Genomic DNA, 18,032 nt, shown 5'->3' on the forward strand with positions numbered 1-18,032 from the left:
ATGGGATTTTTTTTTAACAGTGTTAGAAATAATAATAAAAAAAAATCATTAGCAATGGTTTTCTTTTGGGCATCTTTTGCTTCTCTTTGGTTTCTCATTTCCAATCGATTTACACAAAAATAAATAACAGAAAAATGCATTTAGCTTCAATATTGACTAAACTTTTATCTTGCTTTATGCTTCCATTGCCTGCAAAATACTCTAAAGCCAATTAATTCTAAGCATAAGCATTGCATTATTTTTTGCCTGCTTGTCTCTGTCTGCCTGTCTCGTGTGTGTGTGTGTGTGTGTGTGTGTGTGTGTGTGTGTGTGTGTCCTGAAGAGGGCCTGCTGCCTGCTGGGAAAATGCTTTACGACATGGCTATGTCCTCAGCCCCCTTTTAAACTATTTTTTGAGGCACACTTTATTTGCCCAGGTTGGCCTTTAACTTGTAACTCTCAGGTAGCTTGGATCTCCCCGCTGTGTCACCAGGCCCAGTGCATCCTATTATTTCGATGCATAAATATGTTAGTGTCTGTAACTAGTGATAGCTGAAAAACAACATCTTACTGCGCTCCACCCAGTGAACCGCAACACTGAGTCAATCATCTACCCGGTATTTTAAAGAGCCACACCGAAAAGGATAGACTTCCTGTTAATGAATCTTTTATGTAGACTCGATGTGCACACCATGATCTCTTATCCAGACAATCTCTGCATGCAAATTTGATCTCCATATTACCGACTACAGACTGACCTTCAGTACTCTGGGTTGCATAGCCCGCTAGGAACATAAACTACAGTTTTCACGCTGTATTAACCATACTGAATTTTACAATGTAGACATCTAAAGTTCTTGGGTCCTCTAATTGTAACGAGTCTTACAGCTTAAGGTTTTGGTGGTCCCAGGGTACAGATCCGCCTACTGTGTACCTGGGGGACACTGCATTGCAACTAACAGTTCTCCACGAGCTGACGCATTGTTAGTACACAGATTTTACACGTCTATACAGTTTATAAAAGGTTTATTTCTTTGCAAGACTGCATAATCTGGTTTTACCACTCATCTAGTGTCGTCCCTGTGGACGGCGGCGCTCCAGCCTGCGCAAGCAGAGAGCTCTAAAATTCTCCCTCCCTCCAGTCACCACGGTGCAGCCCACAGAGGTCGGCCGTTGGTCTAGCCACTGGCCACGCTTCCCTTTAGAGAAACTGACAGCAAGCCGGTGCGGGCCGGCTTCCACAGCCTCTCCGCCGCCGGCCGTTGCCGGGCGAATGGCAGACGGTTGCTTTGGCAACCGCCTTCCCGCAGTGCGTTGGGGCGTGGCCGCGGCGCGGGGGCGTGGCGGCGCGGGCGGGCGGCTGGAGGGACGGGCGTGGCGGCAGTGCGGCGCTCGGGCGTCCGGGGCTCTTCTCGGCGCGGAGAGGGCGCCCGCTGGGTGAGGCGCCCAGGCCCTGCCCGCTCCGCCTCGGGAGCCCAGCCCCGCGCCGCCATGGCAGGCTGCGTCCCGGCGCTCCTGCTGGCCTGGCTGGCGGCGGCCGCGGCCGAGGGCCCGGAGCAGGCCGCGCCGCCGGCGGAGCCGAGCCGGGTGCAGCCCATGACCGCCTCCAACTGGACGCTGGTGATGGAGGGCGAGTGGATGCTGAAATTGTGAGTGTGCCCACCCGCCCGCACGGCCCCGGCCCGCGGCGCGCGCCCCCAGCCCGGCCCAGCCCGGGCCGCTCCGGCCGCACCTGCGGGGTCGGGCGGCGGCCTTGGCGGGGAGCATGCGCAGTCAGCCCCCCGCTGTCAAGCCGGGCCCGAGAAACCGAGCCAGCATCCTTTGCCCCTGCCACCGTTGCGTTAGCCGAACGTGTTGTAGAAACACCCGGGGAGAGTCCTGAACCGGGGGAGGAAATCTCGTTCGCAGAGGCATACCCATGCTAGAAGAGGGGAGCTGTTCGGGGATGCGCACGCCTAGGGACGGTGCGTGTTGAAAGGAGCCTTTGCTTCAAGGGAAGGAAGACCAGTTTGAGTGAAATGCCAGTTTCCCCTTTGAAGACGTCACTTTGGAGATAAAACATAAACATGGTGGCTAACTTAAAAGCAGGTTATGTTTAAATTCTGGTGCCGTAATTTTTAGGGGTAGGACTTTGAGCCAGGGTTGTAATTGGATTGTGCCAATGGCATAAAGAGAACGGCATTGACAAATAGCCCCCCTTGAGCGACAAAGTCGGTAAGTGGTGGTGCAAGGAATCTTGCCTGAAGGTTACGGGAAGCTGTCAGGACAGGGGAAGGGATTTATCTTGATTGTAGCATAAAGTTAATGCCAGGGAAGGGGACAGTCATCTCAACAGACTTAATAGACACGCTGGGCATCAAGGGAAAATGAAAAGTGTATGGAAACATACGTTATGAACCCACATCACCGTAGTCTGTGATCTCAGGTAATACAGAATTATCACTACCGTTTGGTAATTAGTTTACATATAGATATCCTCAAGACTTTTTTTTTTTTATCCAAGGCCACATTTTGATTTCTTCAGTTTATGTTTTAAGTAGATGCCTATGCTGTGAATACCTTCCTATGAGATCAGGGTTAGATATGTAAATTAAGGAACATAATACATATTTATCCCCTCAAACTGTGGAGGTAATTTGAACCTTAAAAATGAAATGCTCTTGATAAATCATTGGTGAAACTACAAGGCTATGGATATGAATAACCTATTTGGATGGAGATGAGGTCATAATCTATTTGAGAGAAACTTTTTCCTTTTTAAAAATGGGTCTCACTATGTATTTCCTGCTGGGCTGGCACTGTTGGCCATGTAGAGATGAGCAGCCTCCATATCACAGAGATCAGCCTGCCACTTCCTCTGGGGTGCTGGGTTCAAAGGTGTAAGCTCTTTGTTAGTACTATCAATTTGCAATATTTAAGAATGTTGAGAAACAGCTTTTTGTTAGCTATTTCTATATTTCAAAGTTTTTACTCATTTGTTTTTTAGATTTTTTTTAATGTAAAGTATAAAAACTCCTTAATGGCTCCTTCTAAAATTTTCTTTCTCTTTTTCTTTTCTTTTTTTTGTTATTTAAGGAAAAGAAATAAGAACAATAAAGCTGAGCTGAGCTGATTGTAAATCCTAGTAAGCATCCAGTTCAGTACTGGCAAACAATTCCTGTTGATCCTGTGAATGGATCATATTTTACTGTTTTCAAGTGCCCCAGCCTAGACAGTTACCATCCATTCCTGGGACTTGCCGTGTGTCCAGCTGTATGCATGTATGAGTATGTACATATTTTTAAAAATTGAGGCACTATCTCACAAACACTTTATTGGTGGGCACAAAGTAAGGATGAAAAGGGATGATATTATGCTATTACATCCAGTTTCTTTCCGGATACCGGAAACTTATTCAGAGAGATACTGCTGATCGTATCATGTTTTAAATCTGTTTTCCTGTATGAGTGGATGACATTCCTGATTCTTCTTTGAAAAACTCCATCACTTTAATGTAATACCTATTTGTATTCTCAGAAGCACAGTATGCCTATTATAAGTACATTTTGGAGTATTCTTTCAAAATAGTGACTCCCCCGTGTATGTAAGAGAGAGGCCACACAAGATGAGGACAGTTCCTGTCCCTGACATCCAGGTAAACACATGATTCTGACACTGGGGAGGCGGGGGTGGGAGAGCCTGGCGCTTGGTGGTCAGCTGGTCTAGTAAATAGGTGCAGTGAAAAACCCTGTCTGAAAAATAAGGTGAAGACATTTGTGAGGACAGTGTTGACCTTTGGCCTACACACACATGCACACACATATGCATGTATATGTACAAACACAGTAACATCTGTGCACTACACATGTCTGTATGACTTCCCAAGTGAGTGTTTAATGAGATGGTCTGGTCTTACAATTGGAGATTATTAAGAGTCTGCAGATAAAATGTATTTGTTTTCTGTAAAGAAGTGTTTTAGAAATCTTTGTGATCATATTGGAAACTTTGACATTTTAAATGATAGCTCTTCATTTGTTCATTTGTGTCTTTGGGGTCAACTTTTGTATCTTGAGTCATCCAAAGCTCCTCTAACACAAGTTATGCCGATTTTGGTATTAATCATTTGCTTTTAAATCCTAGTAGTATTTGGTGTTTTGATATATGAAAAGCTATTACAAAATTTAATTAGTTAAATATTCTTACCTAGAGGGAACAAGAGCAACAGAACCAAAAACATCTGGGCATAGGGGTCTTTTCTAAGACTGATACCCAAACAAGAACCATGCATGGAGATAACCTAGAACCCCTGCACAGATGTAGCCCATGGCAACTCGGTGTTCAAATGGGTACCCTAGTAAGGGGAACGGGCTGTCTCTGACATGAACTCAGTGGCTGGCTCTTTGATCACCTCCCCCTGAAGGGAACACAGCCTTACCAGGCCACAGAGGAAGAAAATATGGCCAGTCCTGATAAGACCTGATAGACTAAGGTCAGATGGACGGGGAGGAGGACCTCCCCTATCAGTGGACTGGGGGAGGGGCATAGGAGAAGAAGAGGAGCGAGGGAGGATGGGATTGGGAAGGCGCTACTGCTGGGATACAAAGTGAATGAACTATAATTAATTAAAATAAATAAATTAAAAAATAAAACAAATTTTCTTTATCTTTTAAGGAGTCAGTGTTTGTGATCTTTGGAATTAAATTTTCAACTTTGAAAGTTATTTTGTTTGAGAAATACCAATTAAGAATTTGTGATGGTTACTTTTATTTTGAAATATTTTTATAAAGCAGTGAGAGGACTCAATACTACTTATATTTCTTTAGTTTTACGGGTTTGTTATGTACTCTGCTTTCTTTTCATTTGTTTTTATGTATTATTTTATAGTGTTTATTACCCATTTCTTCCCTCTCACTATAATTGGTTACTGTCCTAAAACACCGTCTGATGCTATCTTTTCTGTATTTCTGTTGGCTTATATATACTACCTTTTGTTTAATTACTTTCTAATGCTTTTGTGGTTTTTAACACTTACATGGCTTCTGTTATGTTACTTTTTAAAAAAATTATAATTTATCGTTTTCATTTAAAAATTGATTAAATTTTTCATATAATATATTTTATATTCTTCTGCCTCTGTCTCTTGTCATATCCTTTCTACTTCCGCATCCATCCAGCTTTATATTCTCTTCCTCTTTTTTCTTAAAAATGAAAAAAACCCTCCAAAATAACTTCATAACACAAAAAAATAAGTAACCAAAATAAAAGCAGTCAAAGAACCATGGAGTTTGTTTTGTATAGAGCCTACACTGAAATGTGGTTGATCTATTCTGTGACACTCTATTGGAGAAAACTGATTGTCACTTTACCAGCAGGTATCAGCTGCAAGTAACTTCTTGGTTAGGGTAAGACTGTGTTTGTTTTTCCTCCATGCTAGAATTTTAACTAGTTTGAACCTGCACAGGTCTTGTGTACACTGTTACAGTTTTTATGAGTTCATATGTCTGTCCATCTGTTTCCAGCAGACACCGTTTCCTTGGAGTCATCACCTCTGGCTCTTACAGATTTTCTCTTCCTCTTCCTCATAGATCCTGGAGCCTTGAGGGAGGGGTTTACTAAAGACATCCCATTTAGGGCTGAGTGTTTCAAAGTCTCTCACTGCACACATTTTCCAGTTGTAGGTCTCTGTTAATTACCACCTACTGCAAGAAGAAGCTTCTGGGGTGAGTTATGGGCAGTGCTCCAGTTTACAGGCATAGCAGTGTGTCATTGGGAGTCATTTTATTGTGCTCCTTTAGCACAGTAGTAATAGTAGGTTTTCCCATAGAGTGTAGACAGTGTAAGATTCTAGGTCACTTGAACAATGCAGGAATGGGTTCTATTTCATGGAGTGGGCCTTAAATCAATTAAAAAATGGTTTGTTATTTCTATAACATTGGCTCCAGAATTGTACCAGTAGATCCTGTAGGCAGATGACTATGTAAGGTCTTCGGGTTTGTATCTGTGTGTTACTGATCATAACAGTTCTCAGCAGTATGCAAAGCACCTTCCAACACTATGAGCACCAGTCAGGAGGGGAAGCTTCTAACTGAAGCTTGAGCTTGCTTTCTCCATGGTCTACGTAAGTGGTGTCTTCAGCAGCAAGTTTTGGAGGGTAACCAACAGCCTTGGCAATAGTCTGTGATGTTTGGAGGGTCTCAGGACCTCATTAGTCTGCAACTGAAGAAGATACAGCCTATTTCTGGCATTAGAGGTTTTATTTCTTGGTATAAGATGTTTAGTTGATACATTGTCTCCCCATGACAAGGTGACTTCCTTTAAACTCTTTTCATATATATTCTACAGTAGAGGTTTCTGTATGGCTTTTCAAAACGCTGTTAGTGTTAGTTTCTCTGCATATCCCTTTCTTTGCCCATGAGCTTCCACCCTCCTATTCTAGTGCTGTTGTCACTTTTGTTCTTTTGAAGCTCAGCATATGCAATGTTATCCATTGTCTGTAATGATCTAGTGGTTCTCTCTTCCAATCAAAAAAATGCCCAAGATGTCTAGAGTTCATATACCATAATTTTGATCTACTTAACTCTGCTCTCTCTTGGGTAAATATATATTTTCAAGTGAAACTGACTTCTAGAAAGAAAATTAATTTTTATGATTCATGGCTTCTGACTTTGTTCTTGGGCTGCTCATGTTTCAAAGCTGGTTATGTAGCTGTAAGCCTTTTATTTCTGCAGGACTTCAAAGTTTTAGTATTGTCTTTCCAGTGTTGTTCTTACACCTGTAGGGAAAAATTGTTGATTTTCTCATGCCAAACACTTAAATTTCCTGTTTTATTGTCTGAATGTGTAAGAGGCAGTCACTAAATGATCGCTTGCTGTTTGTCAGATTTGGGATATGAAATTGGGAAAGTGAAGGTGAAGAAGGTTCAGTGTTTACCTCAAGGGACTGGTGGTTTTATGCTCTGACGGTGGCACTCAATTGTTTAGCAACTGCTTACTGAATACTGTACCTTATTAGATATTTCTCTTCAGTAGGACACCCTTGTCATCTTGGGCTGGACAGCTCTTTTGGGATGTGGGAAATCTTGACTGGCTGGCTTTTGGTTAGGCTCTCAGCATCTCTGCTGATCAGCATCCTCATCATAAAAGGGAAGGAAGGCTCTGTTCCTCAGCAATCAGGGACCCATTCCTTTTTCTCATCTCTCGTTTCTGCAGATAACAAACATTATTGCAGGCTCATTTTTGACACTCCTTATCACTTGGTCTTACCTTCCCTACAGAAAACTCCACCCCCCCCCTTTTTTTAACAATACCTGTGTATCTAGCATGGCTCTAACTACAACTAGTAAGTATACATTTGGCTACATGCTTTTGTATTAAATATTTTATTTTTCCACTATACTATAAACTTTATATAGAGAAATAAGATTTTTCCTTCTTCCTGTTTAACTCTAGAGCCTTACTATTAAGTAGCAAGTGTTCAGTGTTTTTGACTAAATGAATAAGTAATGCAACTTAATTATTTCTTTATTGAGTCTTTTCAAAAATATCATTTAATAAACATTTGTGTAACATCTCCCATTTGCTTATTTATGCCATAAATGTTTTTCATGGCTTGGTCCTGCTCGTCTGTTCTAAGTACAAGTGACGAAGCAGTCATTGTCTTGGGGGATTCATGAGGCCTGGAACATAGTGTTCTCTCACTCAAGCAGGTATCAAGGCTTTCATAGGGCTGCAGTTTTTGTCGTTTACATGCGCATATATCAGGCAAGTCCCTTCGTCCTTGTCGTCTCCACAACGTTAAGGCACAGGATGGGAAGAGTAAGTAGAGCTGGGCCTGACTTCCAAGCCTCCTTCCCCTTGAGCAGGAGCCCTCCTAGTATCTGAAGGTGCTGCAGCTGCCAGAAGAGAAAGCAATCAGTAGTCCTACCCAGCTGAAGGCGGAAGACTTCGATGGCCAGCATCAAGTTAGCCCCAAGGGTACAGTAGCACCAAGGTTAGCGCCAGTATCTTGGGAGTAACTCTCAGCTGCCTGAAGACTCACTTAGGAGGAGGGGATTTATGCTTAGGCCTGTCAACCTAGCTAATTATGTTCATAGATTCTAGAGGAAAGGCTGTATAGTTTTTAATTGCATTCTAAATACTCATCTTTATGTCCAGAGATAGTGTAGATCCCTGTCCTTATCAAAGAAGCTTCTTTTTGCAGTAGATGGAGAGCATTGCAGAAATCCATAACTGGTCCAAATCAGAGAACAAATGACTGTGGTGTGCCCACCCTCAGTTGGGAATCTATAACACAACCCCTATACCTAAGGATCCGGTACCATCACAGAAGAGGGGACAGTCGTAAGAGCCAAAGGACCAGGGCATCCGCTGTGAGATGGTGTCTTCTGTATAGAGGCCAGCTGTGTATGGTGTTATAGTCAAGGGTTCATTTGTTGACACTGTAATTTATTTAGTTGGAGAACAGTGAGTCTTGTAGATTTCATCTTTATTGTTTGTTATAGTAAATCCTAAGTAAATTGCATATATCTGCCATCTAGCTAATTTCTATGATGACAAGAAAAACTCAGAAAAGAGAGTGCTCTAAGAAATACTGGTGAACCAAGAAAAAAAATGCCTATTAATTTAGTGCTTAAAATTTCTTTTAGTAAACTTTCCCATCTGGATTTGGCATAATTGTTAGTATTTTTTTAAATAAGTACTTATACCTAGTTGTGGTTAATATACCTACCCATTTTAAAATAATTTAAATGACCAAAATGTTTCTCAGTTTCACTATTTTAATCTTTCCAATATTCAGCAAAGAAATTAGTGCTTTCCTTATGTTTTAAAGTTATTGTTAATATCTGTATAATAATATTTTAAAAGGACTTGTAACTGGACAATGGCAATCTGTATCCCTAGAATTCTACCACCATTGAGGTAAGGTGATTGCTTGTTCCAGACCATCTTGAGTACAAGGAAGTTCAAGACTAATGTGGAGTTTCCTGAGCTATTCACAGAAAGAGTCTGTCTCAGAAACTAAGAGTATAACTCCGTGACTATGCACGTGGCCCTAGGTTTGATCATAAGCACTCAAACAACACGGCCCACTGTATTACTTTTCCTCTTTAGCTTCCCTTTTAAAGGCATGACATGTACAGTGATAAAGACACACACACACACTCTCTCTCACACACACACATACACACACACACACACACACACCAAATCAAAAATCAGAATTTAAAAAAAATCAAGGGGAAATAGTGTTTTTTTTGGAGATGGGTCTTGCAGAGCACCTGTGCCTGAGGCCACATGTGTTGGCCACCATGCTGTTCGCATGTGCTTTGCTGCCCTCTTTCTGGTGGTGGTGTGATTTGTATGGTACAACATTCACTCATTGTGTGGAAAAATTTAATGATATTAAAACTTTAATATCACTACATTTAAATAGCACTAAATTTAAATATTAAATTTAAATATCACTGTTTGATTTACTTTCTCAATATATCGACTTTATTACTTCTTAAATGTTCAACTTAAGCAGACTTACTGAATTACATCTACATGGTGGGATTCTGAAATATTTTTCAAAGTGTACCTTGTGACTTTTTTCTCCTTGAATATCATGTTCCTGTTTTTGAAGATGATCATTTTAGGGTTTTTATCTTCTAAGTGTCATTAAACCAAACAAAATGTTTCTCTATTTGTATCAATACATTTTTGTGACATTATGAAAATGTTAATTTTTCTTTAAATTGTGTCACATTATTTTCAAGCAAAATTCCAGCATATACTGCTTTTTGCTTACGTATTTTATATTAAACATTGCCCTGCCATCCCCCTAAGACAGTGGTTCTCAGTCTGGGTTGCAACCCATTAACAAACCTCTGTCTCTAAAAACAATTACATTATGACCATAAAGTAGAAGATTACAGTTATAACGTAGCAACAAAAATAATTTTATCGTTGGGGTCACCACAACATGAGGGACTGTCACAGCATTAGGAAGACTGAGATCCGCTGCTTTAAGACCTGTAAGGCTTATTTAACTGAAGTCCTTCTGCTTTCAAATTGTATCTTGCTTTCTGTATTAGTTTCTTCAGGCTGCTGAAACAAAGTACCACCATGCTGTAAGCCTGAAAGAACTGAAATTTATTCTTTCATAGTTCTGGAGATCAAAGGCCTGCTGGGGTCAAGATGCAGCAGTAATGGCATACTCTGGAGACTGCTGGAGTGTCCCTTCTTTGCTGCTCTTAGTTTCTTGTGGTTTCTGGTGTGTTCCTGTGTGTGTCTTCTCTATGTCAGAGCTACCTCTTTCTCTTTCAAGAACTGACACTGTGTTATTACATGCAGGCCCCGTCTTAAACCAGGATGATCTCTTTATAAGATCAAATAAGATCTCTATATAAGATCAAATAAGGTCACATTGGCAGGCACCAAGGCTAGAATTTAAAGACGTTATTTTGGGTAAATTATTTTTTCTATACACTTTACAAGCAGAAAATGACTCTATTTCTATTTTGAAATATTCTGATTCAACACTAACAAAAAAATCCCAGCTTTACAATCTGGGTCAGTATTTTGTTGTCATTTAGCTGGTTGTTCACTTTTTGAAATGGAGTCCTGCTTACCATATTTTCTTGAAGATAGAGGTTTTCTCATTGAACCTGGAAGGAGGCTGGCCTCTGAAAAGTCCCAAAGATCTCGCTGTTTCTGGTCCTCAGTGGCACTGGGGCTGTCGTCACACGCAACCACTCACTTTGTTTGTCTTCCCACATGGTCTAGGGACTCGGACCCCAGGTCTGCCTATCTGTCTAGTCCCTGATTTTCATTAAGGTTGGCAAAAGTGTCTTCACCCTCTCTTACTGAGTGCTAGATTCTTCATCTATACCATTTTCCTGCTTAGATTGGACCATTTTTAAATCCTTTCTTGGATGATGTTCTTCTTAGGTCTTAATACAGATGATCCTTGTAGACCCTTATGATTTGTCATTCACTGTTTCCAACTGAAAAGTATGTATAAAAAGTAGAGTTATGGATTTAAGGCCCAAATATTCATAACTTTTTTTTTAAAAGGTTTTTCTTTCAAAAAGTTAAGACGTTCCATGGGTATTTACAAACTTGGAAGCATGCTTGAGGGCCCAATAGTGATAATTGTCTGGTATCTCTGCCTGTCACACCCGTAGATTGTGAAATCTTAAGTTGGCTTGCCTAGTATTGAGACATCTTTGACAGTTATTTTACTTTGGGTGCATAGAACATATTTGCTTCATAGATCAAAGCTATCTGTAAGGGATAACGTTGATTTATTTAAGAAAAAAATCACATGGAGGAAATGTTTTCTATGTTACTTTTAAAAAATATTCTGTTTTGATAGAATTAATATTTGTATATAAATATACAGATATGTAGATTTTTGTATAATATTTGTATATCAAATCATAAGGGGAAATACACTCTTGTTTTTCTATGTGAAGTAACTTGGGAAAGCTTGATTTTATTCTCCCCTTTAGTTTATTTATCTTTGAATGTTCTATTAATTTTGTTTATAGTTTTTACTCCAAACACATTTTGTGTTAACTAGTTCTCCTGATTTTATAGTTATGCCCCGTGGTGTCCATCCTGCCAGCAGACAGATTCTGAATGGGAGGCTTTTGCGAAGAATGGAGAAACACTTCAGATCAGTGTGGGAAAGGTGGATGTTATTCAAGAACCAGGTACTGTAAATGTGATTTTTATATGTGCTTACTTAGAAAGTTTATCATCTGCTTACTTAGAAATTTTTATATGTGTAAAATATTTGCCAAATAGAATGTTGAACTTAATAGCTAAAAGCAAAATACCAAATTTTGACCTATTCGTGTCTATGTATGTGGGCTTTACCCACATACATAAATTTATATATGTACATATGTTTATTCATATTTGTATTATCACTACTTGTTGGTACATTGACAGTAAATTGAAATATGATAGTTCACCCTTCATTTTTTTTAGCATGTTAAATCTGGTTTCCCATGGCTTTTTGTATATATTTTTTGAAATATGATCCAATCAGGGTTCATAACTTGTATTTTTTATTAAGTACTTTGTAGAAGGATTTTAATCTAGCAACATGGCTGCTCTGGTAAGAGATCACACTCAAAGACCTATGTCTCTGTGATCTGGCTGAAAAACAGACATTCCCTTAGTACACACCTATACTTCCTCTCGCTGAAACACATACCTTTAATCCCAAACAGTGACATCTAATTGAGGTTCAGACAAAGTGGCAAATCAGAGAAAGATTTGACAGAATGAGTCAGAGATAGGATGCCCCAGTTCTCAGGAGAACAGGAAAGAGAGGCTACTTAAGAGCAGTGCAGAGAGAGTAGAGAGGAGTAGAGTGCAGGAGTGCAGTAGAGTTTGTGTTGTCAAGTCCGTACAGTACAGTTTGCTTGAGTTCAGTGCAGGGAGTCTGGTGCATTTCAGTTCATGGAGTTCAGAGGCAGCTTTCCCGAGCAGAGCAATTCAGTAAGAAGTTGAGATAAGCCAGTTTGAATCAGTCAGCTTGGAGAAGAGTTTTGAGCCAGAACAGCTGAGTTGAACCAGCCAGTTACAGTTCAGAAAGAATTGGAAAGTGTGAGTTTGTTCAGTAGTAAGTCTCAGAGGCTGAAAACATTCTAGGCTGAGGTAAGCAGACAATGGCTGGAAGCTGAAGCCTTCAAGGTCCAGGCTTGTAGAAGATTAGACTTTATGGAGGCTAGAAGCTTTCAGGCCTATGCTTAGGGGTGTTATATAAAAAGGCTCTGGGCTCATCTGAGGAAATATAAACATTTACAATGTATAATTATCCTCTCCTTTTAATAGCATCAGTATGCTTAAGAGAATAGGCCATTATTTACAGACATTTCCCTATGAGAGTACTCTTCTTATTCTGTTATTCTGTTTTTAAAAGCTGGAAGCTTGCTATAGAGATGTGATTTCATTCCGGTTATGGAAAGAGCACTGCATAGGTAGTGCTGTGACTTCATGTTCCATCTTATCAGAAGGCTTCTATTGCCACCATTTGTGAAACTCTACCATTTGTGAAGCTTGAACACTTAGCCAAACTAGCGGCACTTAAATGCATTCAGTGTGAAGAAACAGCACCTTTTTCCCCTTCTAGTGAATAATCTGAGAGGTGATAGTTTGGAATTTTAAGCTTTGTGATATGCTTGCTTGAATAAATACTTCCTCCCGCTGAGGATCAGTTCTAAGCATCAAATGCTGGTTCTCAACTGTCCATGTTTCCAGTTCTGTAGTAGCTCCAGTTTTAGGGAATCTGATGTCTTCTTTTGACCTCTGCAGGCATCAGACACTTATGTGGTACACATGCATACATGTACTTAAAACATTCATACACATAAAGTGGCTACATATATTTCTTAAGTGGAGAACACAATTCTACATTCTTGATTGTCTGAATAGCTAAAGATTATGGGTATTGGTTACATACAAGGTTGTGGCTGAGGACAGACTACACAAATGGTGGTGCTCTTATAAGATGATACTGCTTAAGGGTGGTGTCGTACCTTAGTGTAGTGTTCTCTGTTATATTCACAAAACAGCGTATTACCTGGAAATGTGTTTTGCAAAACATGTCTCTCTTTAAGTGATACGTGACTGTATGATACTGGCTATGGTCTTTTAAGTCTATGATTTACTTTCAATTACTACTTTAATGTTTTTACTAATATCTTAATAGGGCTTAGAAATAATAATGGATATTTGAGTTCTAGGTACAATTGATTTAGAATTTTCTAAGGAAAGCAGGTATGGCTCCTATTTAGCTTACATTCTAATGAAGGGAATAAATAATAATAAAAACAAAATGGAAATGAAAAATAACAAATGAAAAATACAGTAAAGTATCTAGGCAACACCTTTTTTTTTCTTTTTTTTTTTTAAATACAGAATGGGCAGGGAAGGTCTGTTTACTAAAAGGAAGAAATGTTGATAAAATAAGACCACAGACTTCAACAGACTTTGAGGGGAGAGTGTTCCCAGCAGAGCCAATAACATGTGCAGGTTGGACCACCTCGCTTATTTAGAAGATAGTACGGCAGGCTGACCGAAGGTAGCCAGGGCCCAAAGTAATCCTACTGGCCATGGCATCGAGGGCGGATTTACAGAGTATAGCTGTAAGGATGATGCTAGAAAATTTGAGTAGATACTTGGGACAAGTTTCATTTTAAAAGAACTCCATTGGTTGCTATGTGGAAAAAAATTGATAGGGGTCAGAAATGGGAATAGATAAAATAGATTCGTTCAAGAAAGAAGACTTAAGAACATGGTGATTCAATAAGGACATTTGCTCAACCATGTTTGTAGCAGCTTTATTTGTAATAGCCAGAACCTAGAAACAACCCAGATGTCCATCAATGGAGGAATGGATACAGAAATTGTGGTATTTTTACACAATGGAATACTACTCAGCAATCAAAAAGGAGGAAATCATGAAATTTGCAGGCAAATGGTGGGATCTAGAAAAGATCATTCTGAGTGAAGTATCCCAGAAGGAGAAAGACAAACATGGAATATACTCACTTATATAGACCTAAAAAATATGATAAACATAATGAAATCTATACACCTAAAGAAGATAATCAAGAAAGCAGACACGGGGTATGATGATCAATCCTCATTTAGAAAGACAAATGGGATATGCATTGAACGTATGACAGGAGTCTACCGCAGAAAGCATCTGAAAGACTCTACCTAGCAGTGCTCCAAAGTAGATACTAAGACTCATAACCAAACCCTTGGCAGAGTGCAGGGAATCATATGAAAGAAGGGGAGTTTGATGTGGAAGGATAAAAGCTCCACAAGGACCAAACATATCTGGGCACAGGGTCTTTTCTGAGCTGGACACTCAACCAGAGACCATGAGTGGATAAAACCTAGAACCTCTGCTCGGATGTGACCCGTGATAGCTCAGTAATCAATTGGTTTCCCATAGTAAGGGGAACAAGGACTATTTCTAACAGGAACTCAAGGACTGGCTCTTTGACCTCCCCACCCCACAAGGGAGGAGCAGTCCTGTTAGGCCACAGAGGAGGAATTTGCTGCCAGCCCTGAAGATACCTGATAAAACAGGGTCAGATGAAAGGGGAGGAGGTCCTCCCCTACCAGTGGACTTGGAAAGGGGCAGGGAGGAGACCAGGGAGGGAGGGTGGGATTGGGAGGGAATGAGGGAATGGGATACAGCTGGGATACAGAATTAATAAAATGTAACTAATAATGAAAAAAATAAAAAAAAAGAACATGGTGATTTAGAAGCTGTAATGATTGAAATTTTAGATTTGGGACTAGGATTTCCTGATAGAGGAGTTGTAAGCTGGTGGGAAGAAGAGTCAGAGAGATCTGCAGTGTGGGACAGAGAAAAATATCTTTATCAGGTACACATATATCAGAGGGTTAATATCCAGAATATACAAATAGCTAGAGAAAATAAACCAGTAACAAAAACCAACTAAACACACAAATGGGGTATGGAATTAAAGAGTTCTCAAAAAACAAAAAAGAAAGAAATACAAATGGCTGAGAAGCAGTTATAAAATGTTCAGTATCTTTGGTCATCAGAGAAATGCAAATTAAAATTACTTTAAAATTTATTTTAACTACTCAGACTTCCTGAGACCAAAAGAAAAAAAAAAAAAAAAAAAAGAAAACAATTCTGAATGCTGTCATGGATGTAGGGAAAAGGGAAAACAGATTTCAATGCGGTTGGAATGCAAAATGGTACAGCTACTATCAGTATGGATTTCAAAGGGCTAGAAATATATTTACCACATGATCCATCTGTACTGCTCGGGCAATCAATAAATGGGACCTCGTGAAACTGAAAAGCTTCTGTAAAGCAAAGGACACTGTCATCAGAACAAAACGCCAGCCTACAGATTGGGAAAGAACGAGATTACAACCAACTCCTGTGGGTAAGGCAGCCTAAATAAAAGAGTACACAAAGGGAGACCTGAATAACCAGAGGACTTTATGACCTAGGGTAGAGATACTTGCTTATTCATATTCATAGCTGTTCTAGTCACAGTAGTCAGAAATGGACAAAAGCCTCAATGTCTATCAGCTTATGTAGAGAGGACATCTCACCTGGAAATTATCCTTAATGTGTAGTTTTTACGAAATCAGTATTCTGACTGAGCAATTAAAATAATACCATTTTGAGAACGTTACTAGGTATTTTTGTATAAACCTGTATTTGATTCAGGTCTCCCTTTGTGTACTCTTTTATTTAGGCTGCCTTACCCACAGGAGTTGGTTGTAATCTCGTCCTTTCCCAATCTGTAGGCTGGCGTTTTGTTCTGATGACAGTGTCCTTTGCTTTACAGAAGCTTTTCAGTTTCATGAGGTCCCATTTATTGATTGTTAGAGCCTGTGCTGTTGGTGTTCTGTTCAGGAAGTTGTTTCCTGTGCCAGTGAGCTGAAAGCTCTTCCCTACTTTTTCTTCTAACAGTTTTAGTGTATCTGGTTTTATGTTGAGGTTGGACTTTAGTTTTGTGCAGGGTGATAAGTATGAATCTATTTCATTTTTCTACATGAAGACATCCAGTTAGACCAAATTTTGCTTTTTAATTTTGAGAAAGCAAGAAACTTTTTGCTTTAGGGAGGAATATTAGACAACCTCTGCCCTCTCCTACAGTACCAATAATTAATCAGAGTTTGATTCCACCTGTTTATCCTGAGGAACGTCTGAGTTTATAAGACTTTCTAAGAAAGCTTGGTGTTTAGTTAGAGCATCTATTGCTGTGTTAAAAAACACCATGACAAAAGTGACTTGGGAAGGAGAGGGCTTATTTTATATTGTAGCTTATAAGTCCATCAGTAAAGGAAGTTAGGGAAGAAACCCAGGGTCCCTGAGAGCAAGAACTGAAGTAGAAGCTATGGAGGGTGGCTGCATGCTTAAAGCACCCTGGACCATCATCCCAGGGACCATCACAGTGAGCTTGACTCATCTTCCCTCATCAGTCATCAATAAAAACAAAACCAAAACACCAAAGCAAAAAGAAAACCAAACCAAACAAAATGCACCATAGATTTGCAGGGGTAGTCCCAGTTGAGGTTCCCTCTTTTAAATTAACTCTAGCTTATTATTAGAACTGGCCTGCACATGAGTGAAGGCAGGAACATGGGCGACTGTAGAGCAGCCACAGTGGAGGGTCTGCCCCTCGACATGGTCGATAACTTACGGCTGTGTAGATGGAGCCTGCTTCCCTAGTCCTTCCTGCCTACATACTCCTCCTTCCCAAGACCACAAGCAGTAGGACAGAGTTTCCTACAGCCTGCTGTGCAGAGTGGCTGGATACTTCGATGAGAGTCCCAAGACCCCCCAGCCCTCAGCTCATGGAGGAACACCGACAGTCAGCAGACAGTCTGGCTTGGAAGATAGTTCTGTACCACACTTCAGCTTTTCCTTTGGTTCTTTATTTTCTTTCTGCCCTGCTTTTCCACATGGTCTCTGAGCTTGGAAGGGGTGACGTGTCTGACAATTCTTCTCCAACTTCAGTGAGGCATTGAACATCCCTGCCCTCTTTCAGTCCCTGAATCTCCAGAGCATGAGTGTTGGCAAGTCTTGGATGTTCCTCCTGCTATAGAAAATAAGTGAGAAAAAGTGTGAAGAATGGGAAATGGAAAAATATTTAGACGCCGAGTCAAGTAATAACCTGAGTAGATGCCCTACACAAATGGACAGTACTGTAGCTGGTACATATGTATTTAACAAAGAAATAGCAGCTGGTTCTTCACTCCGCCTCTGACTTCCTTGACCAAAGTTTATCTAAGTTTCAAGTATCAGATGTGAATTTCTCCCTGTGGATCAGTCCTTAAATCTAGTCATAAAGTTTGTTCTGTCCATAACTATGTGTGTCACTATTTTGGGGTCTGGCACAGATTGCCTGATACTTCCATGAAGAAGCACACAGCAGCCACAGCTGAGAAAGGTACCTTGATAGCACCTTCAGCACTATGAACACTGTTCTGCAGGGAAGTGACACTTCTGGCTCAGCCCTAGCCTTAATTATCCTAGTCCCTTAATTATCCCTAACAACTCTGTGATGT

At 40.2% G+C, this 18,032-nt stretch overlaps 1 protein-coding gene across 3 annotated transcripts in view; it reads left to right on the forward strand.

Annotated features, from left to right (window-relative positions):
* The first annotated feature begins 1,310 nt into the window (after positions 1–1,310).
* Tmx4 (thioredoxin related transmembrane protein 4) overlaps positions 1,311–18,032 on the forward strand; it is a 36,247-nt gene continuing 19,525 nt past the window's right edge. Inside the window, exons 1-2 of one of the 3 annotated variants that reach the window (XM_060371633.1) lie at positions 1,311–1,628; positions 11,541–11,656. In XM_060371633.1, the coding sequence (XP_060227616.1) occupies positions 1,471–1,628; positions 11,541–11,656 (274 nt within the window). In that variant the 5' untranslated portion in view covers positions 1,311–1,470. The remainder of the gene's footprint in view (positions 1,629–11,540; positions 11,657–18,032) is intronic. The other 2 variants (XM_060371635.1, XM_060371634.1) reach the window with 2 other exon arrangements.

Source organism: Meriones unguiculatus, chromosome 18 (genome assembly GCF_030254825.1).
Source record: "Meriones unguiculatus strain TT.TT164.6M chromosome 18, Bangor_MerUng_6.1, whole genome shotgun sequence".
Taxonomy (NCBI): Eukaryota; Metazoa; Chordata; class Mammalia; order Rodentia; family Muridae; genus Meriones; species Meriones unguiculatus.